This window comes from Lytechinus variegatus, chromosome 18, assembly GCF_018143015.1.
Source record: "Lytechinus variegatus isolate NC3 chromosome 18, Lvar_3.0, whole genome shotgun sequence".
NCBI classification, from domain to species: Eukaryota; Metazoa; Echinodermata; class Echinoidea; order Temnopleuroida; family Toxopneustidae; genus Lytechinus; species Lytechinus variegatus.
In genome coordinates, this window is record NC_054757.1 from 2597514 (window position 1) to 2609209 (window position 11696).

The 11696-nt window shown below is 36.1% G+C and overlaps 2 protein-coding genes across 2 annotated transcripts in view; both read right to left on the reverse strand.

Annotated features, from left to right (window-relative positions):
- The window catches only part of LOC121431638 (cleavage and polyadenylation specificity factor subunit 1-like), a 49454-nt gene extending 43603 nt beyond the window's left edge, over positions 1-5851 (reverse strand). Inside the window, exon 1 of the mRNA XM_041629237.1 lies at positions 5759-5851. The gene's annotated coding sequence lies outside the window, so the exon portion shown is untranslated. The remainder of the gene's footprint in view (positions 1-5758) is intronic.
- Positions 5852-9493: 3642 nt separating this feature from the next.
- On the reverse strand, positions 9494-10542 carry LOC121431547. The gene is made up of 2 exons (XM_041629067.1): positions 10267-10542; positions 9494-10051 (listed from the first exon to the last, which is right to left on the reverse strand). The coding sequence occupies exons 1-2, from the start codon at positions 10438-10440 to the stop codon at positions 9836-9838; spliced, it is 390 nt and encodes a 129-aa protein (XP_041485001.1). The 5' UTR covers positions 10441-10542; the 3' UTR covers positions 9494-9835.
- Between the last annotated feature and the right edge of the window lie 1154 nt (positions 10543-11696).

Consider the following 11696-nt stretch of genomic DNA (forward strand, 5'->3'; position numbering starts at 1 on the left):
ACAATACATTTTATCATAACGTCTTCAAATTGGCGTCAAAACTAAAATTTTCAATTTTTGTTTCATGTCGTTTTAATAATTTTGCAAATATGACTATAACTCCGTAATCATTGGTCGTTTTTCGCCCGGTTTTCGACATATTGTAGTTAATTATATATTCTTCCAAATTATGTTACATTTGTATCATTTTGAGCAGGAGATCATCATAAATATTAACAATGTATAGAAGTATAATTTATGATATAACTTTCACCTTAAAAATTCAATTTGAGGTTATATTTTATCGTTGCCTTGCAAGTGTATGGCAGTTACTATGGTCTGATGGTTAGTGCATCTGCCTTGTAATGCGAGGGTCCCTGGATCGAAACCCATCAGCATCTATTATTTTTTTTTATTAAATTTTGTCTCATTTTGCGTGTAACCCCTATAAGCCAGTTTGGGGTTCATTCTGCAAATGATAAGAAAAAGTTCATTGGTACTAAAGTGACGCGATTGTTTTATATTTAATGAGATATTAGTAACAACCTTGATGTCTTGATTATTCTTTTAGATTGTGCGATTCAATACATGCAAAAAAACAACAATGCGTGTACTAGCAACTGGTATTTCAGAGTTGGCTATGTATTGTTATAAGAACACGGCTAACGCTGCACTCCAGAAAGAAATGCAACAAATGCCTCCGTCAGTGTTCATTGCTTTGCTATTCTATTCACCTGGTCTATGCAATTGCTCCAACCTGCTATGTAAGGCATGCTTGTATAATATCTTGCAATGAAATCTACATATCGTCATGTAAGAAATTAAATGTCATTTAGTCATTACTGCTCATGAGGCAACTAAATACTGGTCAATGCATACTGGTTTAATTTTTTTTTTTCAAAACTGGATTCTAGAATAATGCTTTCGTCAACACTATGCTCACTATTTCGTGTTATTACTTGCTAAATTGGAATTGACATTCTTTAGAAAAACAAGATTTATAAAACCTTTTATTTTAATGTTTTTCAACAGTATTTAACAGGTCCTTTCATTAATAAAACTACGTTTATTGTGATGATATTCATATTGATCTGCATTGAAATGATGATCATGATTAAAAAAATAGATCGTGATCATGATCATGAGATTCACAGACAGATCACCTAATTCGTCCGTAAGACGAATTAAAATTCTAGTTCTACATTCAGGTTGTTCAAGTGAAGTTAGAATAGAGATTTACATGAAAATGAAATGTACAAACAATACAAATGTGTATGATGTTGCCTTATTTCTAGTTTTTCTGCATTTATCATTTCATGTCACAAAAATCCAATTCGCTGAGGAAAGCAATAAATTGCTCTACCTGAAATGGATTAAGGCAAGCAGTAGCTCTCGTTCTCCTTAAAACTGAGTCCCTATTATAATTGTTATTATAAATATTATTTGAATTATTTCTATTACCTCTTATTACCTCCATCTAACTATTAAAATAATGTGTGCCTGTGTGCTGTGCCAGAGTTACTATTCCCATGGGTGAGCATATTGCACTGCAGACCAAAACTTGTCTAACTGTGACTTGAATCTGTTCAACGTTGATGCAGCAACTATCTCTGCCGGCAAGGAGTTCCAGTCATTTACAACTCTGGCACTGAAAGTATTTTTTCTAACATCCAGTCTGCTTCTCCTCACATACAATTTGCATAGACGTCCACGTGTCGTCTGAGTAAATGCAGATGTGAAGAACATGTCCTTGTTCAAATCATCAATGCCATTGATGATCTTGTACGTCTGTATCATATCCCCTCTTCGCATTCTGTACTGAATGGAAGGTATCTTCAAGGAACGAAGCCTTCTACTGTATTCTTGATCTTTCAATGATGGCACCAACTTGGTCGCACGTCGCTGAACTTTTTCAATGGCTTTAAGGTCACAGACATACCTTGGGTGCCAAATAGCATTTCCATACTCAAGAATAGGTCTCACCAATGCTTTGTACAATTTAACAATGGTATCTTTATCTCTATAAATGAAAGTACGCCTGATCAGAGCAAGTACACGGTTGGCTTTCAGTACGGCACTTGCAACATGGGAGTGGAACTTCAAGTCAGAGTCAATGATAACTCCTAGGTCTCTCTCTTCGCTGACTTTTTCAAGCAGTGTCATCAATCTGGTACTGAAAGTGTACGCTCTGCTTTCCTATGTGAAGAGACTTACACTTAGATGCATTGAAGTTTAGTTGCCATTTCTCTGACCACTCCACCAGCTTATCTAGATCATCCTGAAGTCGGTCACAGTCACTCCTTTGCTTGATTTCACGAAATAGTTTTGTGTCATCTGCATAAATCTTGACAATGCTGTCAACAACTTCAGGCAGGTCATTGATGAAGATCACAAACAAAGTGGGGCCGAGAACACTTCCATGCGGAATTCCACTTTGGACGGGCCTCCACCGAGAAACTTTTCCATTAAGGGCAACTCTCTGTCTGCGTCTTAAAAGGAAACTACGTAGCCAATTCTTGATACAACCTGTAATACCATATGACTCAAGTTTATTCATGAGCCGCTGGTGAGGCACGGAGTCAAAAGCTTTACTGAAGTCGAGATAGATTGCATCCACTTTGTATCCTTCATCAAGAGTTGACGTCCAGAGCTCCATGACTTCTAACAGCTGTGTGACATATGATCTACTTGGGAGAAATCCATGCTGGGAGTCATGCAGGACATCATTCTCAACAAGGTGCTTAACAACAGCATCTCGTATAATTGATTCCAAAATCTTGCAAATGACTGAAGTTAGACTAATTGGTCTGTAGTTCTCTACAGCACGCGGCTACCTTTTTTGTGAATGGGTGTTATGTTGGCATCTTTCCATGCCTGTGGGAGGACACCCTCTTTCAGTGACTTCCTGAAGATGAGTGTAAGGGGTACACATAGCGTTTCTGCTGTTTCTCTCAGAACTTTTGGGTGAAACCCATCAGGTCCTGCTGCCTTACAGGTCTTCAGCATTTTGAGTTTGTTCTTTACCATGCTTGTCCTTACTTCTACATCAGACAACATGTTCCTTCTGTGTCTGTGATCTAGCAATGGGACTTGCTCTAAATCTTCTTCTGTAAAGACACTGCTGAAGAAGGCGTTGAACAATTCTACCTTTTCTTCATCACTCTCAGCAGTTATTCCTTGATTGTTCTGCATCACTCCACATTTTGAACGATACTTCAGGGAACTGTTCACATACTTCCAAAAGGCCTTTGGGTTTGCCTTGACATTTAGGGCAATGTCTTTTTCAAACTTCCTTCTGAGATTTCTTGTCATCTTACGCAGTTTGATATAATCTTAGGAATCCCTCATTCGCTTTACTTTGATATTTTGTAGATTACATGTTCTTGTTTTAAGCTTGTCTTCAGTCCGTCTCCATTACTAGTATATATAGCTTTGTTAATCAGGTATTGAAACTAAGTTTAGGGACTTGCCTTTCATACAAGCTAAACTTTTCTGGCAAGTCCCTCCGTTCTGTTCCATTAAATTATTATAGCCAAAATAATTGCAACTCACTTTAGTTCCTATTCAATTTATCTTCAATATCTTTTAAAATAGAGGGCTGCGACACCATGCCACCCTCTATGCATGTCGAAGCATATTTACTTAACAAAGAGGACAAGATGGCGATGTAAACATCGGTAAGTTACATCCCATCTGAATCAATAAATTTGTTTTTGTTCTTTTAGTCTAAAGTTAGACTCGGCGTTAAAATGAAATCAATATTGTACTGTAGAAAATGAAGTTCGAGCCCAATAATTAATAACATGTCATGTCAACTTCAAACAGTACAATTTCATATGCATCCATCCATCATACCGAATTACCACAGAGAAATCCAAATGCTTTTCAAATATTTTTAAGAGGTTTAAAATCGAAATGTCTGAATGTCCCATGAACGTAAGCCTAGCCAGGAGGCGTTCTGGGGTAAAAATCATAGTACTATTCGTACCTTTTACCCCCTAACGCCAGGCGCTTGGCCCTATAGGGCCCCACGTAGCCAAGGAAAATGCAACTATACAAATGCACCAAACAGCGCCTTATAATTTGAATCTGACGTTAACACTTCTGTACATGGGTAAAAATATCGGTTAGCAACGATTGGTTACTATAAGATTTACTGAAATTGAAAGAAATGGCAGAAATGGGATGAAGAAATAAAAGTAGAAGAGAGTTTACTCACATTTGTTGTCTTCGCCATCTTGGATCCATTGTTAATGCAACCTAGTTACGTGACGCTTATAGAGGGCGGCAAAATCAAGTGCTAAAATGTCCCGCTTCAACCACTGAACCAGGGGGGTGTTTCATCAATATTGTCGCGCGACAACTGTCAGCGCTGATAGTTGTCGCGCGACAATATTGATGAAACACCCCCCTGGTTCAGTGGTTGAAGCGGGACATTTTAGCACTTGATTTTGCCGCCCTCTATAAGCGTCACGTAACTAGGTTGCATTAACAATGGATCCAAGATGGCGAAGACAACAAATGTGAGTAAACTCTCTTCTACTTTTATTTCTTCATCCCATTTCTGCCATTTCTTTCAATTTCAGTAAATCTTATAGTAACCAATCGTTGCTAACCGATATTTTTACCCATGTACAGAAGTGTTAACGTCAGATTCAAATTATAAGGCGCTGTTTGGCACTCACACAACATGCGAGGTTAGTAATACTAACCTCGCACAACGCATGTGGTTTCATAGTGGACTTTGACGTTTTCATTCATCACACGAATGTGAGGGAATTAGAAACGCCAAACGTTTCAGTATTTCTCCACTATCGTAATCTCATTTTTTTATTTATGTTTTTATTAAAAATAAGTTAGAAATTGTTTATAAAAGTGTTTTTATCGCTTACCTCCAAGTCTCAACCAGGATACTCTGTTCGATCCGTCCTTGATACTGCGGTGGAAAGTACGCAAACAACAATCGAAAAGCAATTTTTCGTATCGAACATTCTCAATTCAAGGCGACTTTTTACATTTCATCATCGCTGATGGCGCTACAACAGAATATACCACATGACGGCAAAAAAAAACAGAAAGAGGAAAATAATGCTGGGCGCCTAGAATGCAACTAGCAGTACAACTTGCAAATCGTAAACAAACCGGCTTGTGAATAATATCGCGCGCCCTCTTTAGGCAAAAATTGATATCCACGCTGAGCAGGAGAAATCTACGTGAAGATCACGAAAAATGCTCTTATTTTATTAAACAAAACAGGAAAGAGAGTTCAACAAACGATCCATATGGTTCGGTAAGTGTTATAGAATAAATGTAATGCTTAGCTACGATGTAAAGTCATAGTTGTTTTAGTAAAAAGGGTGTGAAAGATTCGCGTGCACCAGGTGCATATGAATCCTTCACACACGAGACGATTTGAAACCATGAGTGGCTGTTTGGTGCATTTGTATAGTTGCATTTTCCTTGGCTACGTGGGGCCCTATAGGGCCAAGCGCCTGGCGTTAGGGGGTAAAAGGTACGAATAGTACTATGATTTTTACCCCAGAACGCCTCCTGGCTACGTAAGCCAAGGTGCGCGTGCGCGATATCCTGCCTCTTGGACTTGCACTCGGGCACTACACAAAAACCTACACGTGGGACTCGTACTATTTCAATGACACTGAAATTCGCACAAAAAAATATTACTGTCGTCTCACACTAACCTCTCATACCATGCAAAAAGTAACCATGACAAACATACAATAAAAATTTACAGATACATGAAAATAACTTTCTTTGTCACCTATTTTTGAGCAACTTTTCTACGAAACAAATGCCAAAACACAGCACTGCACGGAGAACACGCTTGCAATCAACGCCGAGTTTTGTAGTCTTTCTTTTAGTCGCTCTTACTTCTGCAGCGCAGCGCAGGCTATATAGCTCGAGCGAGTATAGTACATTGTAATGTACCCCTAAAAAAGGGGGCCTTGGTATAGCTACATACTGCAGTTAATTATAAATATTTACCAATAAAACCAATAGCTTGTCATTCGGTTACTTGTGTATTTTCTGTGAAATGAAAGTGGAACTGACAGAATTCGTGCACTTTTTGTGAAAATCTTCATTTCAGAAAAAATGTATAAGTATTCACAATTTTAGAAAGGGGTGTGGGGGGGGACTCCACCCCCCCGCTGAGTACGACCATGCTTGAGAATGCAGACCTCCAGGATTAAATCTTTGCTATAGAACAGACCATGTTCTTTTCTCTTCCCTACCAGGTATTGTTATTTATTTTGTATTAGGCCTATATGATTGAAGTCTTTTTTTATCGATATGTCCTTCTTTTTTTCTCTTCGGCTTCCCTTTTCTTCTTCTTCTTCTTTTACTTCTTTGTCTTCTTCTTCTTCTTCTTTTTCCTCTTCACTCTTAAAAATGTTGGGCAACATACTGTCCACAATTATTGGTTAAAACTTTATCCGATCTGTAGTTTTGAACCAAGAATGTTTGCTCTGGGTTAAACTACTCAGAGTTGGATACATTTTTAACCAATTGTTGTGTGGAAAGTATGTTGCCCAACTTTTGGAGAGTGTCTTCTTTTTCTTTTTTTATATTCTTCGTGTATATACCACCACTATATTTTATTTATTGCTAATGGTAACTTCAATCAATCATTCATCAATCATTCAACATTCAGTCAATCAATCAATCAATCAATATCAATCAATCAAGTTTTTATCAATCCAATTATCTAATCTGTAAAGTAAGTGCTGAATGGACCATTTAGAATATTGACATTATGGAGAGAAGGTATACTTGTGCTTGATGGAATTCAAGCCTCAATATTCGGAAAAATGACATATATACGAATATTTCTAGTATATGAATGGTGTACTTTTGTAATATTGGAATATTTGATATCAATACTCGAGTCTAATTCACATAACTGACTCTCTATCACTAGCGTACCTACGGGGGGGGGGCAGACTGCCCCCCTGACGAGTCAGAATTACCCATGCAAGGGACCCATCCCTGCCCCCCTGACGAGAAGTTGAAGAACTTTTTTTTTTTGCTTGTCAATTTTTTTTCTGCTGCAAAATGTCCTTTATATCCAGTTGAGAAGCTTTTTTTTATTTCTTGTCATTTTTTTCTGGCACGAAATCCTTTATTTGTGGTTGAAGACCTTTTATTTTTGTCATGTTGTTTTCGGACGATTTTGCCACCCCCTGTGGAAAATCCTATACTGCCCTCTATCAAAGCTTTATACACTCTTAAAAATGTTGGGCAGCATACTGTCCTCACAACAATTAGTTAAAACTTTATCGAATTCGGGGTAGTTTTAAACCAATAACGTGTGCTTTGGGTGGAAACTACACAGTATTGGTTGAAAACTATACCCAGAGTTGGATAAATCTTTTAACCAATTGTTGCGTGGACAGTATGTTGGCTACCATGAAAGAGTGTATGTAAGTGCTAATTTTCTTCTTAAGCTCCCCCTTATTTATAAATCTAATGTTCTCTTCAGTCCGGAAAGTGAGTCTTCAGGGTGGTATATAGCCAGTATTTTCTATGAAGGAGTTCCGAATTATAAAGAATTAGCCTTTCTAATTTACACGTATAAGTTAAATCTTCATAGATACTGCTATTCGAACGACAGGGTGGCAGTTCATAATTGACAATATCACTCTACATGATTAAGGAAGATTCTTGCCAGTCAAAATCGGATTCAGTTATACCCTGATAAGCAAAACTTTATTCAATTTTATTAATAATGGCCCCGATTATGAATAACGGTCCTATATGATAAATGACTCTCGCAGAATAATTTCAAGAGTGACCATCTTACATGAATTGCGGACCTAATGAACAATAACCCTTATTGCTTTATGAATAGCGATGTTCGCCCCCACCCCCTTCAAGTGACTCTTTTGCCATCCCTGATTGTAAATTAATTCGCACTTTTTCCGCTTTCACATCTCATCTCATACATGACAGGCCTACACCAAATAATAAAAATGACAGAAATAATAGTATGATTCGGGAGCCGTGTATGGGAGGCATTTATTATTAATTAGAAAATATTATATAAAAATAAATACGAATCTGTAAAAAGAACAATAATAATAATATTAAATGAATGTGCAGAGCCCCACCCCGCTCTGCAAAGTGACGGACTACCATCGATTGAACGATTATTCCATCTCCAAAATGTTTGGCCTAAAATGACATCTGCTTGTACATTTTCGTAAGGCTTTCATTTATTCAATAGTGCAGAAAAAAATCTAAACAGTGGAGTACCTTCCAGAACCCTGCTATAGGAGGTGCAAAATGTATTTCAAGTACCAGAAAAACATCATCAAAATTGTCGAGAACACTTTGCCCCGCCCCCTCGGGTACGGTAATGCATATTGAAAATGGAAATTTCCTTTCTCACGCTGCGAAACTCATTTTTTTTTACGTTTGGTAGGTTCGGATAACTATGCTTTTGTTTGCCACCTCTGCCGGTATCTTCGTCCAAAATAAATTGCATCTTTCATGATTTCACTAAAATCCAAAGCAAGCAATACCAAAAGAGATAATTCAGAAAATAAGCCAACAATGTTTGTGCAGAGCCCCACCCCGCTCTGCACCGTGATGGACTACCATCGATTGAACGATTATTCCATCTCCAAATATTAAAATTATTATGCCTACATTCTTAGTAGAACTCTGTTTTGGCTGATTTTGTTTGAAAATATTGCAATTTTTGTGCTTCTTGATGATTTTGTTATTTTGATTTTCAAAGCATTGACTAAATCAATCTCGAGACGGGAATGTATATTACTCTCTTGTGTTTTATAATGAATTCAGCCTCTATAATTATTTAGGAGAAAAAAAAATGAAGATAAAAATGCTTGTTCATGTTGTTGCCGAGTCATTTTTGTTTCTATGGTTTCAGTTTATTATTTCAGTATTCAAAAAGAACTATTTACAAACTTTGGTAAATAAATAAGAAATATTTACAAATACTTACCTAGACACTGTTTTAGAATCAGATGTTATGATTTGATAATTATTTTTTTTTAAATAATCTAAGGCCAGCAGTGATTTAAAAAATATCATTATACAGTATTTAAAAATTTTAGTATATCATTGAACATGTTGAAGATCTGCACTAATTTCAAACTTCATATTCGAGTTGTTTTTAAATAAATTATCTTAAATGTGCAATCGTTCAAGACTTTGCATTTTAATTATTTATAATATTCATCTCAAGTTTGCAGTGATAATTTTAAGTCTAACCCAAACTGTTTTTTCTGATATTTTTTTATAATATTGTCTGAAGGTTGCAGTGATTCTTTTGTAAAAAATATTCCTCCGAATTGTTTTTTTCCTTTGTTTTTTATGATATTTCAAGTTTGAATTGATATATTTTTTGAATATTTCGCTGATTTTTATTTTTATACAATTATCTCAAAACTATTGTAACCTTTCAAAATCTTTCCCCAAAAAAAATTGTTTTTAACTTCTAGAATAAAGTTATCTCAAACTTGCTGTGATTCTTTCTTTAAAACAACTTTCACCAAACCTTCTTTTTATCCCTGAATTTTAAAAATATAATTCAAGTTTGTAGTGAGTTTTCCCCCTATTTTGTTTAAGAAAATAATCATTTAATGTTTCCAGTGAGTTTTTGCCCATCCCCCTAAAATAACTTTTATATATTTTTTATTATATTATGTCAAGATTAAAATTAGTTTTTTTAACATTCCCCCGAAACTTGTAAATTTTATGTTAAAATAAAAGTTGAAATATGAACCCAGTAGACAATGCTATGAAACATCTTCCCTTTGAGCAATGGCAAAACCTAAATCGCAACATCTTTTTTTTCTAAAACAGTGCCTTTTTACATCATACACTCCAACAAGTCGACGACATCTTCGATGGTCGGTCGACTAGTGGGAGGGGTCTGCATACACATGACACCAATGGAGTTAAGCTCAGCGATGTCAGTTTCATCTCCCATCAACTTTAGAAGTCGTCCAAGTTGGTAGACATCGCTCATGGTGGTTGTGGCCTCATCATCAAGGGCGCACTCAGGAGCGAGGTGGACGAAGTTTTCCTGTAAAAGACAGGACAAGAATTCACATGCAGTGTCTTATCCATGAAATGAGATTAATTTCAAATTCACTCGATCATGTTGAATTTATATCGAAATAATAGGTCTATATACATAAACATGTATAATATTTTAATAATCATTTTCTGCAATGATTCAATTTATTGAAGTGAAAAGACTCAAACTAAACCTTCTAATCAAAGAAGAAACAAACTTACATTTCTCCTGTACTTTTCTTTCTTATCATCAGAAAGTAGACAGAAGAAAGGCTTCGTCCTTGGAGAGACGAGTCCAAAGTCGATGATCACTGCCTCCCACTGACCAGCCTGGGTCTTCCTTAAGAGGCAGTTGTCGTCCTTGAGGTCATTCATGAGGAACCCCATCTCATGCATCTGACCCAAGGAGGTGGAGATGTTGTGGGCGAGCTTAAGCCTGAAATGAAACGAAGGAATATCAGTTTTCCACCGGAATATGAATAAACGTGATAATCGTGAATACTTCAGTTTCAGTTTTGGTTTATTTCATTTCAACTCAAATCAATTTTAACAGCAAAAGAAATCATTACAAAGATATAAATGAATATGCAAGTATATACAGTATGACAATGTAGCATATATAAGTAAATATATACAATAGACACGAAACAATATAATCATAATAATAATGATATTTACGATGAACTATATAATCTGCAGACTATTCATGTTAAAGAGTTTTGCATATAATTTATTTTATTCATCTTTACTATTTAAATAAATGTTGAGGAAATGGAGGGATCCACTAAAAAGCAGGGCTTGTTGAGTGTGGATTCCTCAAAGAATAAGTTAAAAGACACGTTTGTAGGTATAAGTATAAATGCAAGAACGAGAAAAAAAAAATCGTAAGAAAGCTATTGTGATGAATGGAGTACGGAAATGATGGATGAAAGTGAAAAGATAGATAACCGAGAAGAAAGACTGGTGCACCTGTGTGGATGAAAGAGAATGAAGGGGGGGGGGGGAATGAGGGTGATGGCAGATGAAAGGGAAGGACATAGAGGAAAGAAGAGAGAGAGAAAGAGAGAAGTTGGGTCCTGAGCGCTCAATTTGGACTTACTCTATAAGATTCGAGAATGTGCTTTTTTAGCTTGATTTTAAAACAGTTCAGACTAACGGAGTTAATGATGTCGTGACTGAGTGTATTCCAGTATTTAGGACCGTAAAAGGAAATTGTTTTTTGTGCGAGTTGAGTGCGGGTACGGGGAAGGTGAAAACGGAGTGATTGTCTTGTTGGGTAATTGTGAATGGCGTTATTTTTTGTAAACATGTTAATTAATATGTTTGGGAGTTCGTTTGAATTCAATTTGTACATAAATTGCCCTGTTTGAAAAAGAAATAGATCTGGAAGTTTTAAAATATTGGACTTGTAAAATAAATTGTTAGTATGAGAACGATGAGGAGCATTATGTATAATTCTTATAATGTTCTTTTGTAAGATGAGAATTTTGTCTGTAAGATATTTGTTGGCGTTACCCCATGTCATTATTCCATAATTCAGATAGGGAAGTATTAGGGAGGAATATAGTGTAAAAAGTGTTGATTTTGGAAAAAAGTGTCTTATTTTATTCATTATACCAATGTTCCTTGATATAGTTTTGGATATATTTTGA

What these genes read in the sequence shown, in the direction of transcription:
- LOC121431547 (XM_041629067.1), bottom strand. Translation starts at nt 10,440, where the DNA reads ATGCATGAGATGGGGTTCCTCATGAATGACCTCAAGGACGACAACTGC. An exon ending in AAGAAAAGTACAGGAGAAAT is followed by an intron (nt 10,052 to 10,266) that starts GTAAGTTTGTTT and finishes TGTCTTTTACAG; the next exon opens with GAAAACTTCGTCCACCTCGC.